At 41.7% G+C, this 20,336-nt stretch overlaps 9 protein-coding genes across 9 annotated transcripts; 2 read left to right on the top strand and 7 right to left on the bottom strand.

The window, feature by feature from the left end:
• Positions 1-208: 208 nt before the first annotated feature.
• SAMD00019534_008740 (hypothetical protein) lies at positions 209-746 on the bottom strand (the record flags this gene model as incomplete). The annotated part of the gene is made up of 2 exons (XM_012902841.1): positions 209-295; positions 390-746. The coding sequence occupies 2 exons, from the start codon at positions 744-746 to the stop codon at positions 209-211; spliced, it is 444 nt and encodes a 147-aa protein (XP_012758295.1).
• An 811-nt stretch (positions 747-1,557) lies between these two features.
• Positions 1,558-1,788, bottom strand: SAMD00019534_008730 (hypothetical protein; the record flags this gene model as incomplete). Its single annotated transcript, XM_012902840.1, has 1 exon — positions 1,558-1,788. A coding segment is annotated over one exon (231 nt), but the record flags the coding sequence as incomplete, so codon positions are not given.
• A 938-nt stretch (positions 1,789-2,726) lies between these two features.
• Positions 2,727-5,252, bottom strand: SAMD00019534_008720 (hypothetical protein; the record flags this gene model as incomplete). Its single annotated transcript, XM_012902839.1, has 5 exons — positions 2,727-3,200; positions 3,273-3,657; positions 3,746-4,053; positions 4,127-4,267; positions 4,353-5,252. The coding sequence occupies 5 exons, from the start codon at positions 5,250-5,252 to the stop codon at positions 2,727-2,729; spliced, it is 2,208 nt and encodes a 735-aa protein (XP_012758293.1).
• A 1,329-nt stretch (positions 5,253-6,581) lies between these two features.
• SAMD00019534_008710 (hypothetical protein) lies at positions 6,582-8,470 on the top strand (the record flags this gene model as incomplete). Its single annotated transcript, XM_012902838.1, has 6 exons — positions 6,582-6,735; positions 6,805-7,201; positions 7,286-7,493; positions 7,551-7,655; positions 7,728-7,934; positions 8,000-8,470. 6 exons carry the CDS (start codon positions 6,582-6,584, stop codon positions 8,468-8,470), a joined length of 1,542 nt encoding a protein of 513 aa, XP_012758292.1.
• Positions 8,471-8,554: 84 nt separating this feature from the next.
• On the bottom strand, positions 8,555-10,049 carry SAMD00019534_008700 (hypothetical protein; the record flags this gene model as incomplete). Its single annotated transcript, XM_012902837.1, has 5 exons — positions 8,555-8,694; positions 8,786-9,071; positions 9,241-9,534; positions 9,600-9,662; positions 9,777-10,049. Coding segments are annotated over 5 exons (1,056 nt in total), but the record flags the coding sequence as incomplete, so codon positions are not given.
• A 281-nt stretch (positions 10,050-10,330) lies between these two features.
• On the top strand, positions 10,331-11,600 carry SAMD00019534_008690 (hypothetical protein; the record flags this gene model as incomplete). Its single annotated transcript, XM_012902836.1, has 3 exons — positions 10,331-10,534; positions 10,698-10,900; positions 10,979-11,600. Coding segments are annotated over 3 exons (1,029 nt in total), but the record flags the coding sequence as incomplete, so codon positions are not given.
• A 944-nt stretch (positions 11,601-12,544) lies between these two features.
• On the bottom strand, positions 12,545-13,818 carry SAMD00019534_008680 (hypothetical protein; the record flags this gene model as incomplete). Its single annotated transcript, XM_012902835.1, has 4 exons — positions 12,545-12,660; positions 12,757-12,830; positions 12,901-13,115; positions 13,195-13,818. Coding segments are annotated over 4 exons (1,029 nt in total), but the record flags the coding sequence as incomplete, so codon positions are not given.
• Positions 13,819-15,205: 1,387 nt separating this feature from the next.
• On the bottom strand, positions 15,206-18,478 carry SAMD00019534_008670 (hypothetical protein; the record flags this gene model as incomplete). The annotated part of the gene is made up of 3 exons (XM_012902834.1): positions 15,206-16,471; positions 16,560-16,755; positions 16,839-18,478. 3 exons carry the CDS (start codon positions 18,476-18,478, stop codon positions 15,206-15,208), a joined length of 3,102 nt encoding a protein of 1,033 aa, XP_012758288.1.
• A 599-nt stretch (positions 18,479-19,077) lies between these two features.
• SAMD00019534_008660 (hypothetical protein) lies at positions 19,078-19,644 on the bottom strand (the record flags this gene model as incomplete). The annotated part of the gene is made up of 1 exon (XM_012902833.1): positions 19,078-19,644. A coding segment is annotated over one exon (567 nt), but the record flags the coding sequence as incomplete, so codon positions are not given.
• Between the last annotated feature and the right edge of the window lie 692 nt (positions 19,645-20,336).

The raw sequence follows: 20,336 nt of genomic DNA, 5'->3' as shown, positions 1-20,336 counted from the left end.
TTAATTACACTGAACAATCAATCAATCAGACTCAAATCCAGCAGCCAGAACATGTTCATAGACTGATCTAGGGGTAGAGTGTTGATTTTGGTTAGGTTAAATATTTAAAGTCGTTCGAACCGAGGCGATTGTGATTGATTGGTAGTAGTAACCAACTACTCAAGTCAACAAGTCCATCGAGATTTATTAGCTATCCTAATGAATAGACTTATGGGTTGAGGGTGGTAGCAAAGGTAAGGCAAGTAATGTTTCTTCCGGTCTGGTCGTTCATGATGAGCTGACCACGGTAGTTTCCCTAAAGAAGGAAGAAGAGAGAGTGAAAGAATGATGATGATGTTAGATAAAGTACTTCCTTCAGTTAAGTCAAGTCTAGTCTAGTCTCTACTTACTCTTGGGGTAATGAAGGGGATGTTGATCTGAGTGGAGAAGGTGAATGGACCGGTCTGGACTGGGCAAGTGACGACGGAGCAGACATCGTTGTCAAAATCTGGGAGGGCTCTCCAGGCACCGGCGACAAAGTACTCAATGGAGAAGACTGATGAGCCAGAGGTGATCTCCTCGGTGAGGGTACCCTGGAGGTTGACAGTAGCGACCTGACCGATCTTGGGGGGATCTGGAGTGAGGGTCAATGTGTTGATGTTGAAAGTTGGGTTGATGTTGCCAGTGCAGTACGACCAGATGTCAGCAGAGGCGATGCCAAAGCAAAGCACAGAGAAGACCAAAGCAATTGTAATAAACTTGTTCATTTTATGTGTATATGTATGTATGTGTGTAAGAGATAAGATAATGAAACTAGTATTAATAGTTCTATCTGTATGTATGTATAAGTATGTAAGTGTAAGGGTATGAATTGAATGAAATGGATGAATGGTGATGATGTGATGGGTTTGGGATGAACGCACGACAGAGTCTTTGTGTTTGGTGTGGTGCGTGGCTCACTCCATCCCCCATCTCAGTAACTAACACACACACTTTCACCCCATTAATCCATCCACTCACTCCTCTCACTCACACTCCCCCTCATCTATTTTAAAATAAAATAATTTAAATATTCAGATGGTGAATCTGAAATTGCAAAGTAATTATCTCATAAGGACGATTGGCCTGAATGGAAAAGTATTATGTGTTTGTAACATGTTTGTGTGAGTGTGTATCTGTATCATGACACCAAGATTATTATTTGATTTATTTGAGCGGGTTGGTTTCGGGTCCAGATGGTGCACGACCCCGAGATATCTCAAAACAATCACGATCCACAATAACACTCATCAATCACCAATCACGCTATGAAGTAAAGGTTCGTGCAATACTGTAACTTCAATGCATTCAAGAAAGCGAGCGATATAAGACTCAATCAATGATATCAAAGAAGTTCATTTGAATATATACATATTTATATATATATAAAATAATAGAGATTAACTGATTAACTAACTAACTAACTAATGAATGAATGAATAGGGATTGGGGGGAAGTGGAGGATACTTGTTCTGCAGGTTTGGTGTCACAACCAAGTATCCTCCAATGTATGTATATATGTACAGTTTGATTCGATTATAACACTTTGGTGATTGTTGTTGTTGTTATCGTTGGCTCTTTGTCTTCATCATTTTCTTGTGATGCTTTGGGGAACCAACCAATTTTGATCGGAAGGTGGGGAGTGTTGGGATGTTGGGTTGGGAGGGTAGCAGTAGGGTGGATTGTTTGATTGATAGATTGGTTGGTTGGTTGATTATTTGGTGTTGGTAGTTGACTTGTACTCCTGGAGAAGCTCAGCAGGTCTCTTCTTCACAATATTGATCACTGGTTGCTGAACGATCTTTGTGGTTGGGTTTGGTGCAGTTTCGACTTCGGACATTGTTGTGTGTTTGTTATGAAGATGTTGATAAAGTGGACTTTGGACTTTTGACTACATGTTGGAAACATCAATAAAGATCATTGATTGATTGATATTGATTGGATTGTTAGTTATTTGATAACAAAAACAACTTATCAACATCCCGTTCCTTTCTTCATTGATTGTACTTACATTTTATGTATTGTTATTAACAGAATGATAAATAACTAACTATAATATATGTTGTTATAGAAGTTTTAATTAATTAAATAGAGATAGGAGTGATTGTAACTAACTAACTAACACTTGAGAGAGAAAGAGAGAGAGTGCAATAGACAAGTGAAACAGAAGGTGATTCCACTCTTGAACAATTGTGTGTTTGGGTTGAGTGAGTGTCCTTCCGTCTGTCTCTGTGTGTGAATGAGAGTGCCAACCGGCTGTCAAGTCACCATCCATCATCCATCACCTCACCTTCATTTATTCACACACATATTCACACAACACAATCAATCATCATTCATTCACACATTGCACTAGCGTTGTTGAAGTGTGAGGAAATTTGGAATTGGTAACTACCAATGTCCCATTGACACACACACAACACACAACAACAAACCTTTCAACCATCACATACATGATTGGATTGCTCAACCAACAATACAATAGTGTTGATTGGATGTTGGTTGTGGTGACCCCAATGAGACCACCTAAATGGGCAAGTGGTCCTAAAATTTCCAAAAGGGAAGGGTCATGTCCAGAAGGTCCTCCTAAATTAAAAGATTAATTTCAAAGGGCCCACAACCAACCACAACATAAAAAGAAGTTGTTGGACAAACTTGAACTACTAACTTCTTGGACCTGATGACGGATGGATGGATGGTCATGGTAATCATAACTTTATACCTCTCATCTTGGCAATGAGGTTGGCAATGTTCTTCTCGGCATTGTTGTCACTCTTCATAATGTTGCTGATGATCTCTGCATATCTCTCTTTGGGCGTGGACACTAGTTGTTGAGTCCTGGATAAAAGTGGATCGGCAGAGACACCAAGAGCAGAGAGTACATTGAACAGATAGCCAATGTCATTGGACAACTGTTGACAGCCAAACTCGGACAGCATCGATATCTCTACGATTGACTGAAGATACAACTTCTCGGTGGCACTGGCCACAAGTGTCATCCACTGATGTGCGATACCATCCATCTCATCAATATTCTCGTCTTCAGTCTCTGAGTGATGCTCCTGTTTTGCTGGACTAGCTTCATCATCCGACATCATACTCATCTGTATCCTTCGCTCCACCTGTTGTTGATGTAGTTGCTTCACCAAGTTCTGATAAAAGTCATCATTGACAGGATAGGTCTGAGGTTGGTTGGTTGGTTAGCGAGCGGACGGACGACGAGGTGATTGATTGATTGATCAGACAAGACATACCATTGCAACATGGTATGAGAATCGATATAGTTCATCCTCAGAGTATGGATCAAGTTGTTGGGGGATGTTCAATAGATGTTCGGCAATCTGTGTGCTGTAGCTGACTTGTGATGGATTGGTTTGGTAGGACTCGCCTCCACCCTGTTGTTTCCATTCGGCCATCTTTGGCATATCCTTGAATCGCTGTCTGATGTAATGGATCATTGTCTCAAACACATAGTTCTGGCATTGTGCGCAGAATCCTACAACTTGATCGTAAGCATCCTGAAGCAGTGACTTCTTTGGTGTTGTTGTCACAGTTGCTGTAGGTAGTGATAATGATGATATCTGATGTACAATGTTCTGTACCTTGTGTAACTTTGTTATATCATGTAAAATAATCTTCCTAATATGTGATTCACTTTGTTTGATTGATCGTCAGTGGATTGGATCATTCGTTTGATTGATTGATTGAATGATTGAATGATACTTACAGACTATCCATCTCATCCATTGATGATAGATAACTTATAAAGTTGGATTGGATCGATTGTTCGAATGATCTCAGACGATTCATAAAGACGGCAATGTCTTGGAGCAGCTTCATGGCACCTTGGAAATATTCCCAGTTCAACTGGGCTGGCTGTAGGACTTGTTGAGCAGGTGGCTTTGCACCTGGCATCGCCTGTTGTCTTCTTTGTTCAATCTGCATCAGTATATCCTTTGGCACAGCAATGTTGGACATGACCTTTAGCTCATTAAGTGTCTCCTTCAACATTGTTATAAAGTCTCTAAATACATTCTACATTGGATTGATTGATTGTGATTGTTTAGTGACAAGCTGGATTGATCATGATCAATCTGTATGACCTTACATTTAACATTTGTACATATGGCTCAATCTCGGTAGCATGTGTCAGTTCGTATAGCCTGTCGATTGAGGCCTCACATAGAGGGAATAGCTTGTTGATTGAGTTCTCCACGTTCTTGATCGTCGTCATGTAGTCATTCTTTTTCTGGATGGATGTATATGGGATGGAGGTGGATTGTAAGTTTGGATGCAGCAGCAAGGGATGATGAGCGGCATGGCAGTGATCTTACAACAAGTGTGAATGAGGATAGATATTGTCTGAATAGCTTTCCTTCGTTCTCTGGATATTTGGTCTGGAAATGCTTGAATGGTTCCAGTACAGTCTTGATCAGTGTGTTCTTCTCGGGCAGCTTTAGCTGCTTGAGGAATTGGATCGTTGTTTGATAGAGTGTGATCAGCTCGCCAGTCTTGCCCGGTTGGCTGGGTGGAACAAACTGCTCGATCCTTGTGTGTAGCTGTGTGTTGATCGAGAGGAACAGACTGACCAGCATCTGTTCTGTGAGCTGTGCGCTGTTGGTTGGGGATAGTCGAACGAGCCAGTCGAGCTCTGTGTGTGCCAACAGTGTAACTTCTTCATAGAATGTCTGTATCCATTGATTAAGATTGGCAGTTGGCGTTGTCTGATTGATGTTGGGAGGGGAGCTGGTGCCTGGACTGCCAGCAGGCGGCTTGGGTGGGGTGACATTACGCGCACCACCTCCAAATGATGCCCACAGTTGACGGATTGGTTCCAATCTCACATTATAATAGTGTGACATGTACTGCTGCTCGCGTTTGATCGATTGGAAGACGCGCAGATAGTTCTTGCATGCCTCCAGGTCACGCTGAGTCAATGCGGCCGTCAGCTGTGGACGAATCAGCTGCTCCAGACGATCCTGGTGCTGCTGGAAGTGCTTGGCCTGCTCGCGGAACTCGGGAATGTCCGAGAGTACTGATAGTGACTGCTTGACACCCTCGAGTGTCTCTGCAATCTTTAGATAGTCAGTCGATTGAAACAACTGATCGATACTCGATGAGAATGTGAGCAGCTTCTCAGCCTCATTCAAAGAGCGAATGCATAGGTCAATTCTCTTGCGCACCGTATCCAATGCTGATACATTGGCCACTGTTGCCGAGGTGCTAGAGTGCATTGAATCAATTGCGCCACTGATCTGTTTGACTCTTTGTTTAAGTATTAAGGACTCTTTGCGTACCCTATCAATCTCTCTAATCGCTTTGGGAACATATAACATTGATTGATTGGATCTATTCTCCAGTGATATATTCAGTTCCAAACTGAATATCTGTAGCTTTGACAATGCATCAGAGGCAACATTCTGATGTGGGATGTATGTTGAGAGGGGATCATCAAAGTGACCAATCAATCAAACTTATGTGTCAGAATGAATGAATACTTTGTTGTTTGTATAGTGTACATACTTCTAGTTCACTCTCATTTAGATAGTTAAACTTATCATCAGATTGTTGTTTAGTTAATTGTTTGTTGTTTGAACCAAGCAAGTCATTTATCCATTGCTTCGTATCAAACTCATCCTTTGAGAACACTGACTCTAGTGATTGATGATCATGTTGTCTATGTTCATCCATTGCTTTTACTACTAATATATATATATGTATCACAAAAGTAATGATTGAGTAGAATGAATGAACTAAAGAATGATTGAATGAAGGATTTGATGTTCAAAATTGGAAGTGATGACTGTTTTTGGAAAAGGATCACAAAACGAACTGTTGTGTTTGTTTGTAAACCATTGTTCCCTCATCACTTTATTTGTATACTTATACATATATATTTTCATATTACCTGTTTTAGTAGTAGTAATAAAAGTAGTAGGTATTGTAGTTGAATATACTAACAACAGTGTTCATATTGGTCATCCATTCAATCAATCTAATCAACTTTACATAATCACCAATCACCAATCACCAACAAACAATCCAATAACCATCATTCAATCATTCATTCATTCATTCATTCATCAATCAATCAAGTATTGTTTATTGCGAATAAATAATATATATATATATATATAACAATACCATCTATCTCCTCTGTCTCTCCCCTTTGATAGATCACAAAAATAATATAACTCCCCTAACGAATAGAAGAATAGTCATTGATAACACTAAGTTACCTACCATAGTCCTCAACTGTTGTTTGATAGTGGAGGTAGTCACTAGTAGTCATTGACCTTATTACTTTGGGAGAACATTGTGAATCATCATAACATTACAAAAAGGCCTCAATCAATACAAGGACTTATTCTTCTTTCATTTAGTAACAGCCTAACTGTTATTACTCTTAAACCATTGAAGAATAAAGAGTCTTCTTTGAAGCTTATTGTGTATTATTCTCAGAGAGATACAATACGAGCCATCCAAATCCATCCATCTATCCTACATTCCTCCCTCCATCCCGCCATCCATCTTCCTACCATTGATTGTTTAATTGATTAAAGATGAACAACATCAACAACAACAAATCAAGAAGCAATATCCTTTTTATTACCATCCTATTCCTCGTTCTAGCAACCTTGGCAAATGTGACGCAGTCTTTTCCAGGATTCTTCGAGCTGGATAGCAAGTCAAACGAAAGGGCACTCAAAGGAAAAGGTATGACCCATGAATTAAGAATCCAAAGGCCATTCATCTTACTCATTCATCTTTCATCCAACAACATAGACGAGTTGGAGTCACTCCTAACAAACTCCAAGAAGAGCAAGTGCTGGGAACAATGTATGGAGTCATTGGTCCATGGTTGTAAAGAGATGGACGATGTCCAGAGATCAAGACTCGCCGTTAAGTTGGCCAGTTGCCACCTCGAAAAGTCCGGTCTAACAAGCTATCAGTGCACCGACAAGATGTCCATACCCGAGTGCACATCGTCCATGAGTGAGCTGGCCTACATGACCTACACCAACTTTTACATCTCCACCGAAAACATCTGCTACTACCTCCAGTCCGAGCTGTTCCAGCAACAGACCGAGAAGGCTGTCAACAAACTCATCGAGTCCACAGTCGACACTCTTACCTCTGTCAAGCAGATCTATCTCCAGTCGCAACTACTCTCGGAGTCAATGTAAGTTAACTTAAGTGCTTGTTTGGCTGGCTGGTTCGCCATCCCATTCTGACCGCCAATCCAATCCAATCCAATAATACATAGGGAACAGACCAACTTGGCACAACAGAAGTTGGTCAACATCAACAGCAACTTGAAGATGCAGTTGGAGCAATCGATGGACTTTCTCAACAGGATAAGTGTCACATCAGAGGAGCTAAAGTCCAATCTTCGCGAGACAATAGTCAAGCAAGATACATTGCTAGAGTCACAAGTGAAGTTATCCGAACAACAACAACAATCCTCTCGCGCGGTATGTACTTCTTCGGGACGAATCCGAGTAATGTCTAACACATACTACTACCGACAGTCCCTTGATATCCTATTCCAGATCAAAGACTCTGCCAACTTTATATCATCCAATACCTTGGAGTCATTGGACAATCAGAATAGACTATTAGGTCTTCAAAAGCAAGTATGTATCTATCAATCAATTATCCATTCGATCAATCAATCAATCTAACAACAATACAACAATACACATTAGGCTATTGGAGACTTGAGTGGCATAGGATCAATCACTGATCAATGCTTGTCCAAGCAACGAGAGATACTCAATGCTCAGGACAAGATCTCACAAGGACATCAACTAATAGTTAGTATCCTTAATGGTTTGAACAACTTGTCCAACACCATCCTATCAGAGTTCATTGACCTTAAGTCCATAATCTATTACGCTGCAACCTCTGTACTTGTAAGTTATCCCAGTCCACTCCAATCCAACTACACAACCATGACCCTTACTAACATCAACAATAGTTGTTCTTCATTACAAGTACCAAGAGGTCTGCGCCTGCTAGGCTGCCATTATATATTGGCCTGATCACATCGATGATGTTGGAGAGATACGCTATAAGTGTATCATCACACTCGTTGTCTGGTCATCTAATGGATATACTTGGAGTCAACAGCATGATTGACAATGTACAATTCAAGTATTTCCTTGTCAGCAGGATACGCATGCTGTTCTTTGCCTGTGCTTCCATGGTTGTCACGCTCTCCATATGGTTCTATCGTGACTATGAGTTACTCAATCATCAACTACTACTCCAACTCAACGAATCAAGCAAGAGGACATTATTACTACTCAAGAGTTCAAACAAGTCCGTCGTCTCTTCCACTTCAAGGAACAAGAAGAAGGAGCAACAACACATGCTGGCAATCAACATTGATGATGATGTTGATGTAGATGTTGATTATGAGTCGGATGGCGATGCCTCCAACAACTAAGATCACTCGATCACTCAATCACTCAATCACTCAATCACTTCAATCAATCACTTCCCTCAAACAATCAATAACATAAGTTTATGATGATTCTTCATACCTATAGAATAGATACTTTAACAGTTCGGACACTATCTTACAGTTCAGACTGTTGCCAATCAATCGGTAACTCTGTGTCAATGTGTAGGTCGGTGGGAATGCGAACTCCTCAGGGAAGCAGTGTAGTCCTAAGTGGATGGTTGGTGAAGATGAAGATGGGACTGTTAGTCAATGCCAATGTCAATGTCAATGTCAATGTCAATGTTGTACAAGACATACTTGTTATCTCCTTGGGTGATAGGTATCTCAACTTCATTGGCAATAGTGATTGTGGATTGTTGATGTCTGGTTTGAAGTTGGTGTCCATCTGTAATATACTTCCAGTGCCCTCAACGAATTTGTTGTAGGCTCTTGTGAAGCAGTTGGTAGTCTTGTCAACCTTGGTCTTGATATCGAATTGCATGCTCTTTGGAGTCAACAACAACTTCTCTGGCACTCTATGCTTGGCGTAATGTTGTTCCGTTTCCGAATCCTCATCCAAATACTCTGACAATTCCCTAACCTCAACAGACTCAACACCAGGTATATCCTTGAGTATTGGTAGTTGTTCTGTAGTTGTCATGGTCGTTGTTGACGTAGTTGATGTTGTTGATGTGGCTGATTGAGTGCTGGATCTGAGTTTGGCCTACGAGTTTGAGTTTGAGTTGTTAGTTTTCATTTCCATATTTGGCCACCAACTTGGATGAATGACTTACGATACAAAAGTATCTTAGACGTTGATTTGGTATACCAAATTGAGTTGGAGTTAGATGGAACTCCTGGAAGGAGTAGTTCAATGACTGGAACTTCTCAACCAACATCTGTCTGGCATTTGATTTCTCAAAGCCAAAGACATTCTCAATCAGTATGTATTGTGGAGGTTGTTGTAATTGTGCCAATATATCAAGTAAGTTAACAAAGCTGTTTGTCCTATTATCCGCAAGATCCTTCTGTAATCCAACTCTAGTGAATGGTTGACATGGAGGACTCTTCATTGTTCGTTAGTGTTTGATTGATTGAACGGTGAGTGATTGAGTGATTGAGCGGAGCATACCATCAACCATGCATTGGCATTTAATGCTTCCAATTCCTTGGCAGTGAGAGAATCGATACTTTTCTGTTGTTTGACCATGTCCATTCGAATGAGTTAGTCAATGTTTGAATGAACGAACGAATGAATGAATGAATGAGAGTGGATCGATCATACATTGTTGACTTTGTTCTTCTTGGGATTGGCAGTCTTTGATGTTATATTGTGATTGTATACTTGATTGGCATTGGTATTGATATCGAATGATTGTACAACTTTGAATGGTACACCTGATAGCTGTGCAGAGTAGTACATTCCACCCATTCCACTAAAGAACTCTAATATTCTAAGTTGACCAACATCTTCATTGCTCGACACAGGTGCCTCTGCCACTGCTGCAGTCGATGTAGTAGAAGTAGTCGATGTAGTAGATGTCATTCTGTATCTGTATCTGTATTGTATCAGTTTGTTTGTTTGAAAAGACGAAGAATGTGTTGTTTTGGGAAGTTTGTTCATTCTTCTCCTTTCGCTCATTCATTCATTCTGAAGATGCATCAAGATCAAACATAGATATGAATAGACTAAGATCATTACATAATAGTTGTATATATATAAGTAGTATCAATAGGTATACTACAAGCATAAGTCATATCTTGAGATGTTATTCAAGTGATTCAAACAATACTCAGCCACAGACTCAGACTCAGACTCAGCCATCGAAAGGAACTGGAGGATCAGGTGCAGGAGTGATAGAGAAGGTCAATATATTCAATCAACAGTTAAAGAGTAGACAGAGATCATTTGCAGCGACACGTGATAATGCAGCTTCAAGTGATTATTTGTTTGATGAGGTGGCAAGTCGACTGGCCGACAGGATATTCGACGTCAAGAATATAAAGATGAACAAAGTGCTTGACTTTGGTTCTCGCAATGGTGCCCTACTCAAACAACTCAATGACCTAGTACCAGACAATGATAACAACAACAACGATCAGATTGAATACTACATGTTGGACTCTTCAAAAGAGATGCTATATCGTGACGAATCATTGGATGTCAATTACAAAAGTATGATTTGAATGGATGATCATTTGTCGAATGAGTGGACTAACACCAAGACTAGTTAAACCAAAGAGGATAGTAGTGGACAATATGGAGGACCGACTTCCATTCGAGAATGAGCAATTTGATCTCATTTTGTCCAACCTCTCTCTGCACTGGATCAATGACTTGCCAGGTGTGTTTGCTCATCTCCGACAGTTACTCAAGCCAAATGGTGTATTCCTAGCAAGTCTCCTCGGTGAGGAAACATTGACCGAACTAAAGTATGTATGGTGCGATCCTGATCGATCGTCCAGTCATGACTTACTGACTCAATCAATCAATCATTCACCAAACAAAAGGGACTCATTGTACTTGAGTGACATTGAACGATGTGGAGGGTTCACTCCACATATATCTCCATTCGCAAAGCTGAGTGACGTGGGCAACTTGTTGTCCAAGGCAAGGTTTACTCTGCCCACAGTGGATACGGAGAAGTTGGTCATTCGCTACAGCAACATGTTCGTTCTGATGAAGGATCTGCAGTTAATGGGCGAGAACAACGCAACGTACAAGAGTCGAGTGGCCGCCGGTAAGGACTCGTTCTTGGGTGCATCGGCAATTTATCAAGGACTGTACGGCAATGATGATGGAACAGTTCCAGCGACGTTCCAGGTAATATATTTGATTGGATGGGCGCCACATCACTCACAGCCAAAACCATTGCCTCGAGGCAGTGCCAAGAAGCATCTCAGTGAGATAGGTGACAGTAGTATCAATATCAAGTTGGACACAATGACTTCGAAGACATCAACAACAACAACAACTTCAACAACAAAACCAACGCCATCACCTCAACAACAAAAAACAGCGGAAAGCCAATTGGATCCTACGATATTGGAGCCTGTTCCAAAGACAGAGGACTTTATCATTAAGAGGCTGGACAAGCATGGAAATCTACATGAAGTAGCAAGCAAAGATACGAAATAAACAAATACTTCAAAAAAAAAACCAAAAAAATTCCAGCTCAAAAGCAGAATTTATTGTCTTTCTGTGTATCGCCTTTTTAGCTCAGTTGGTAGTAGCGTAAGACTGAAGATCTTAAGGTCGCTGGTTCGATCCCGGCAAAAGGCAGAACCTTTTATTTCCTTTAATTCTTTTTTAATTCATGATTTAATTTAATATAAAGAGATGTACTCTTAATATTATTGAACGTTCACTTGAGAGTATGACAGTTAGTAATTGAAGACCCACTGTCTATGAATGAACGAATCATATAAACTTATTTATTTATATATATGATGATTGATTGGTGTAACAAGAGGACATACCTTGAGAGTATGACAGTTATTAATTGAAGACCCACTGTCTATGAATGAACGAATGAAGTGATTGAGTGCGCGAAGCGACATCAAAACACTTTGGAAAACGAATCATTCGACTCTGGAAGTTCCTCATGTTACATTAACTTAACTGACGAGCCAATTTACCACAGCTCCGCAGCAGACTCTCGCAGATCAAGAAGATCGATAACCTCACCAGACTGTTGACAATGGGGAGGAGAAGGGAAAAAAAACTTATCCAAAATAAAAGTATTTATCAAGAACGGGAATCGAACCCGTGACCCTAACCGTGTGAAGGTCATGTGATAACCGACTACACCATCCTGACTGTTTTTGAGCCTTTTTCGAATATTTTTTTTGAGGCCACTAAAAAAAGTTGATCAAAAATCAAAACTAATTTTGGCTCCACGGAGAATCGAACTCCGGACCTCAGGTTTACAAGACCTGCGCACTGCCATCTGTGCTATAGAGCCCATATTAATTGTTTAGTTATTACCATGTTTTTGAGGGTATAATATTGGCTATTTTTTTTTCTCGAAGATTTTTATTTTATTATTATTTGTCAAATATATAAATTATCAGCTGTGAGGCAACGATAATTATTGGATTCCAAACGACACCATATCGAAGTATATCAAGAAGGAATCCCCATAGTTGTGAGTTCTTTTCCCATGGATTGTCACAGAATGTCTTGATATCCACTGTGTTGTTAATTGACAAATATAGGATTGATTAGGACTTGATTGGATTCACATATGGACAACAACATCATCATCATCATCATTATTTCAACATACCTTTCTCACTGCATGTTGGACACATGTTGTTCTTTCCAACCAGTGCCCATCCACGGATACACCAAAGATGATAACTAAATGGAAAATGATGGATGGTAAGCATTACAATGATGACACACAATGTGACAGGATCACAATACTTACACATGACCACATGAGAGCTTGCAACTCCTCTTACTATAAAAGATATTCATAATCTTATCCAATCTGCCACCGGTACTACTTGATAATTGTTTGTCATCATCTGCCAGTGAAGCAGTAGATACCATTGAGTAATGTGATTGATTGTCCAGGTTACCAGTGCATATCGCACAATAGTTACTTGATACCTTGGTAACAGGTAGTCGTGATCCTCCAATCTACATATTCATATGAGTTGATGTTTGGAATCTTAGTTAGTCGCAAGCCACGTCAACAACATAATCAATAACAACTTACACCAAGTATTGATGCAATTCGATCGGAGCAGAGTTCGGCAAAGTCTCGACCCAGGAGACCAAAGTATAGCCCGTAGAAGATGGCTACGTCGTAGCTGTCTTTGAGAATTGGCAAGGGGAGGTCTAGCATTGATGCCATCATGCCTAGGTAGCCAATGAAGGTGACCAGATAGGCCATTATATATATGAAGTAGAACCACATGTAGACGATCTTGGGCGTGTTCCTTCCCAGTGGTTGACGTGTCGACAGACGGTACAGTGAGACAATCACGGCACTGAACAGCGACCAGACGAGGATCATTCGAATGAAACCATTGTAGATAGAGTAGATCAAGGGGAAGAGCCACAGACCACCCATTGACACACGCAAGAAGGTGCGAGGTGATCTAGACTTCCACAACACCAATGCAATCTGTGACACCAATGTGAGAATGACAATAACCATGAGAATAGAGGCATGCAGCTCCTCATGATTCTCATGACCCTTCATAACATCATCGTCGTGACCATGATTGTTATGTTGTTGTTGTTGTTGCTGTTGCTGTTGCTGTTGCTGTTGTTGTTGCTCGTCTATATCCATCAAGTAGTTGTAATATATGTTATGGGTTTGTAATAACTCATTCATTCAAACAAAAAGAGAATCAATCACTCTTTCATTTTTAGTCATTCATTGATGAGAGTGACAAACACTATGATTGTTATGTATAATATATAATATAATAATAGTATAGTATAATATTATACATCACACATGCCTCAGCTCTCCTATACTTCAACCCGTTCGCCCGTCAACTTCTTCTTTTCATCTGGGAACTTGGTAGCGACTAAGGACTTGCACCATTGATCCGTCTTCTCCTTAAGACTATTGTGCATTTTCAAGAATTGGTGTCTTGACCTTCTTCTTGTCGATCTTGGCATTATCGTTATATTTACTTACTTGTCATTGTTTACCCTGACATTTCCACCTATTCTGATTCAATTCTATTGTATTACAAATAAAACAATTTAAGAAATATATGATCTTGCAGATCATATCATAATGGAAGGAATTATCCCTATATCCTTGAGAATGTAAACTGAATCGAATGGTTGTCTAAAGATAAGTTTTCAAGCGAGTGAATAGTCGTTTATCCATTTTACTACTGTTCTGTGTTCACACTTCCAATACAAAGGAATCACTCCTCAAAGCCAACTACAGTCATCTGGAATTTATATCACAATCTTAGTTGTAAATTGTAGTGGATCGTATTAGAGGATGTACTCTTCTTACAATATGTGTGTGAAGGTTTGATGATTGATCAATAATAAAAATCTCCATATTTTTTATTGATGGAAATATATAAATAGTTGAATCAATATAATTATAATAATATATTAATTCTATTTCCTACTATTAATTAGATAAAAAGATAATAATAATTATAATAATGAAAATATTTATTGCTAATATTATACTTTTAGTTGTTATTTTGGATGTAGCTTCTTGCCTCATTCCTGTACAATTATTTTCCACAATTCATAAGGAAGACTATACCAATCAAGAGTTGTTGACAACTCTAGAGAGTATGGAATTCCAGGAATATAATGATACACTTCTGGTTTCAAAAACGGACAGGTTCAACCAGGGCAATCTTTATCTAGATGAAATAGAGAACTACCAATTATTCTATACCAAACTTAGGAAAATATTATCAACCTCCAAAAAAATTGTAAACCCATCAGAAAAGAATTTAAAATTTGATACTTTACAAAAGAAAAAATACACAGGTAAAATAATTGAAAAATTTTATCTTCTATTCGATCATCTATTGACTTTAATGGACAAATAAAGTACGGTAGAGATTGAAGCAGAACAGAAATGTCCACTTAGAGATTTGTCTGGGTGGGAACTTTAACAATCAATCAATTAATCAGAATCAATTGGTAGTTGACAGACTGTTGCCTTATTTTGAACCAAAGTTTATGTATATTGAATGTACCATCTCCCGGAGATCAATGGATGGCTTGGATGATTAGTTGCCTGTGAGTTTGCCCAAATAGGTCATCTTGATGACCTTGAAGTCCAGATTGGAGTCCATCTTGACAATGCCAGAGTCTCTGGTATTTGATCCCTGTGAGATGACAAACAGTTGTCCGGTGTAGCCTTGGTACTGTCCCTTGATGATGAGAACACGGTCCTTCTTGGCAGGCACCACCAGGTCCAGAGCGTCCTGTGAGACGTTGTTGACGCGCGATCCACTCGGCAGCTCGACGCTGACGATGCCATTGTTGTTGCACTCGAGGACGACACCCTTGGCGCCTCCATGGTTGGTGCCCTCTTTGAACACCACCTCGATGTTGGTTCCGCGCCACGGAGTGCCGTCGAGCTCCTCCTCTTGCTCGTCCATGGCGGGTGTCGACGGCGTGGCCGGCGTCTGTGGCGCATGCGGGGTGAAGGGCGAGGCGGGAACGTCGGCCTGCGGCGTCGGCTGCTCGTAGTTGTTGTACGATGGCGTGGGCGTGTCGTATGAGGGCGTCTGCAGACTGATCGGTGTGTAGTTGTCGTTGCGGTGCGACTCGGTGTTGGGTGTGAATGGTGAGTAGGGAATGTAGTTGGTGCCCGGTGTCGTGCTGTAGTAGTCGGTGGGTGTTGGCGCAGACTCGTCGTCGTAGCGGCTGGGTGGCGCCCACATATCGTTGTCGCGACGCGCCGGGGTGTTCATGCGCATTGGTGTCATTGAAGGGTTCTCCTCGCGCATCGGCGTCCTGCTGGCCATGTACAGCTGCGAGTCCCACGAGTCGTGCTGCTGCGTCTGTTGGCTGGGTCGCTCTCCTGGCAACAGTATATTGTTTCTCTGTACATTGATTCGTCTGGAGTTTGTCTGCAGCTCCACCTGCACCATCGTATCTGTACACTCCTTGACGATGCCCACGTAGCCCTTCCAGCTGCCCGTCTTGATCGTGACCGTCTTGTGCAGTGGGGAGTTCTCGCGTCCTCTGCCTCTGCCCGGGCCGCCACTGCCTCCGCCTTGGCCACCGCGGCCGCCGCCTCCAAAGCCTCCACCGCCTCCGCCGCCACTTCCATTGCTTGATGGGCCGCCAAATCTGCCGCCGCCGCCACGGCCTCCTCCACCAGGGTTCATCGGTGCCTGGAACGACTGAGTAATCTTGTTCTTTGATCCACCAAGCAGACTGCAATAGTTTGCTCGCACCACAATCACTCCTCCATTCTCAAACACATCCTTGCTCTTCAAGAACAAGAAGTTTCTTGATATATGTAATATGACTCCTTGTTTGCTCTGTCAAATTGAATGGATTGATTGGGTTGGATGATGTTAGTTAGTGTCTGGGATCATTCCAGCCATGTCCAACCATATCTCTACTCACTCTATATTGACCATCAACGATCTCGACCACATCGTTTGAGCTGACAGTGTTGTGATTGGTGTCCAGTGTGGAGGCGTTCTTTGTCCTCCTCTTGTTGCCTATTTCCTGTAGTTTAACTGATGTTACATTGGAGTTCTCGTCCATTATCTTGAATGAGTCTCTCTCTACTTTAATTATAATTCCAACCTTTTGTGGACTAGATTGGTTGATCAACCGTGATAATGGATGGATGGATGTTAGTGTCGATCAATCAATCAATGGTTGCTGGTGATAACATACGTAATCTGTACAAGATCATATAGTTCATAGTTGCCAAGCTCGAGCTTGCCAGTTGAGATCTCTGTGCACTCTTGGAGATCTTGGGGTCGGACTTTGATCTCTGAGATTGTGAGGTCGGACAGGAGGACGGCAGCAGCCTCCTCGATTCGCAGCACCAGTCCTGTCTCGCCCTCGTATCGTCCGGCAATGACCTTGACATGGTCACCAATCTTGAAGTACTTTTGCAGTTCGGATGGCTGGAAGATGAGCACCTCGCGCAACGAGTCGTGCAGGGGCATGATAGACACGGATCGGTCGTCGACAGACTCCACCACACCCATGAGGTGCTTCAGGTCTCCCTCGATGACCTTGACCGTGTCTCCCTTGCTGAAGCTGATGGGGCGCGCTGCCACCTTGGGGATGGACTGCGCGTCGACAATGTTCATGTTCTTGAAGTCGCTCTCGGCTTCGTTTTCGTTCTCCTCGTCGTAGTAGTCGTTGCGGTCCTGGAATCGCTGAAGTTCCTCGAGCGAGGGCACGACACCGTCGCTCACAATGCTGGTGATTCGCATCTGCTTGAAGAGGAAGCCGTTCTTGTACTTCTCATTGTCCAATATGTAGTAGACCTCGTTGTGTGCGTCCTTCTTCTTGGTGATCTCGTAGCCCTTGCCCGAGAGGTCCTTGTCGTTGAAGAAACGCTGGGGGTGGCGCACGTTCTTCTTGAGCGCCTTCTCGCCGTCATCGTGCGATGGTCCACTCGGGTCGATACGGGGCATCAGCTTGATCACGCAGCGACCACGCTCGGCATCATACTCGACCACCTGGCCAATGTCGTCCTTGAACTTGCCCAGACGGCAGCGCACCCACGTGCCACGGGGCAGCACTGTGCTCTTCCTGTTGGTGGAGAGGATCTCAATCATGTCCTTGAGGGGGATCAGCATCATGCCCGAGTACATGATCGAGGCAATGCCTCGGATGGCCTGTTTGACGTGCAGCTCGCGCTCGGCCTCTATGTAGACCTGGCCGGGCAGGTGGTGGGGCGCCAGCACCGACTTGATCAGGATGCGCTCGTTGGGTGGGCCCTGCTGCAGGTTCAGATACTTTTGCATCAGATCGGCCACGACGTTTCTCTCCTCGCCCAGCTTGCATCTGACTCTCCAATAGCTCTGGTTGGGCAGGCCTGACGTGTCCTCAAACTCTTCGTCATCATAGTCGTCCTGTTGTTGAGCGCGCAGATCATACTCCTCTGCGCGACGCTTCAGCTCCTCTTCAATCTGCTCGTCGGTCTTTTGTTCGCGCTGGAGACTCCTGAATGTGCTCCTGTTGGAGCTCTCGATATCACGTGCGTGTCTTGCGTATCCATCCTCGGCCTCATCTTCCTCTTCCTCCGATTCGTCGTCCTCTGCTTCATCGGCCTCATCTTCGAAGAATGATGACGCTCTTGGCTTCTTGCCCTTCTTGCCTGATGAGCCACCTTTCTCATTCTTTCTCTTCTTGCTTGAGGATGAAGATGAAGAAGATCCACGACCACGTCCACGAACTTCCTCCTGTTCCTCCTCTTCCTCATCATCATCATCTCCTACATAATCCTCATCATCATCATTATCATCAAACACATCATCATCACGACCATCATCTTCATGTTCATCTCCGCTTGACATCTCTTCCTATTCTATGCTTTGATACTCTATTATAATATGATATGATATGAACTACGTAAGTCAGTATTGATTGATTGAATGAGTTGGTATGTTTGAATGATTGAGTGAGTGAATGAGTGAGACATACCAGACTAGACTAGACCTGAACTTCCTTCCTTTCTAATGTGAGTATGTAGTAGTAGGATGATATGAATAGAGTAGGTATATGAGTATACAGATAGATAGATATATATATATTATTAGTTGAGTTGTTGCAACAAGAATGATGAATGAAATGAATGAATGTCTCACTTCATCTCAAGCATTAGCTTCGGTCTCTCACTCAAAAAGGTGTGATAATTTGAAAAAATTAAAATTAAATTGAAAACAACTAATGAGGAGGTGAAGAGCAAAGAGTGAGTGTTTGTTGAGGGATGGACCATTCATCCATTCATTCACTCATTCATTATTCATTCATTGTCATGCACATAATATTTAATTAATTCAATTGAATAATAATAATAATATTAAGATTGATTGAAAATGATGCGATTATTGATAATTTGGAAGTACAACATTGATATCAACTATTTATATTATTATATTATATTATATTATTGAAGCTTGTTGATTAGGTCTTGTAGTCCGACAAAGTCGTTGTTGGTTGGTTTGTCAAGTCCTTGTGATTTGTAGATGACTAGACATTCGTTGAGGGAGGCAAGTGCCTCTGCCTTTTGTTGTTGATGTTGTTGCAATGCGGCAAGGTCGCCGAGGAGCCCGATGAGCTTGGGTGAGGTGGCCGAGTGCACCAGCTTCCACAGATCCAATGAGCGCTTGTATGATTGGATGGCGCGCAGCACTTGGGCGGGCTGGTCGCTGTCGAATGAGTAGAGGTAGCCAATGCCGAGCAGGGCCGATGCCAGCTCTTCGTTCTCATTGCTCTTCTCTGCCTCCTCCAATGCCTTGCTGAGCTTGTCCTCAGTCGTCTTTGATGTGTCGCCCTTACTCAGTGCCTGCATGCCACCGATGAACAACAGAATGCTCCTGGATGGTCTTGGTGTGTTGCCCTGATCCTGACTAACCGTTGACAATGTCTCAAGTAGTCTAATTGGTGATTGAATGATCGATGTCTTCTTTCTTGGTTGTTGTTGTTGCATTGTTATGTGATTGTTTTGTTTGTTTGATTGATTGATTGATTATGTGTATGTATGTATGTACGATGTATTTGAAGTTTAATAAGTATGATCAAAGTATGAAAGAGTGTTTTTGTCAGGGGCACTGATCAGGATCTCAGCCGATCGTTTTTCATCAATCTAAGTTTGGCTTCAAAATTGTTTTTTTAATAAATCTTGGAAGAAAATCAAACAATCATCCAAACAAATAATATTAAATAAATAATCAATCAATCAATCAATCAAATAATCGACTCAAATCTAAAAGGAAGTCAGCGTCGGTTGAATTAAAGGGGGATTGGTTAGTTGGATTGATCGATGGTCATTGAGTAATTTAAGTAAGAAGGAAGGAAGCCTGGCTGACTGTCAATCATTGGAGTGACCACACACACTCACACACATAAGCGAGCGCCTTGACATCAACGAACATTCACCCTGATAGTCATAGCCTTATAAGTACATTTTATAAAATAAACACATCCATTGTCACTGGCTTGATACATGTATCAATCAATCAATCAATAAATAAATCAGTTGATTGATCAATCAAACACATAAACACACACAATCAACACAACCCCCTCACACACACCCAAGTTTATCAATCAAGTGATTGAGTTGAGAGTAGTGTGTTTGATCAAACAATCATTCATTCTTAAGTTATAACTTGATGGTGTATGTGTGTGTGTGTGTGTGTGTGTGTGTGT

The sequence above is a fragment of the Acytostelium subglobosum genome (genome assembly GCF_000787575.1).
Source record: "Acytostelium subglobosum LB1 DNA, scaffold: scaffold2, whole genome shotgun sequence".
In the NCBI taxonomy this organism is placed as follows: domain Eukaryota; phylum Evosea; class Eumycetozoa; order Acytosteliales; family Acytosteliaceae; genus Acytostelium; species Acytostelium subglobosum.
Note: the sequence above shows the minus strand (reverse complement) of the source record. Positions and strands in the feature narration are given on the sequence as shown.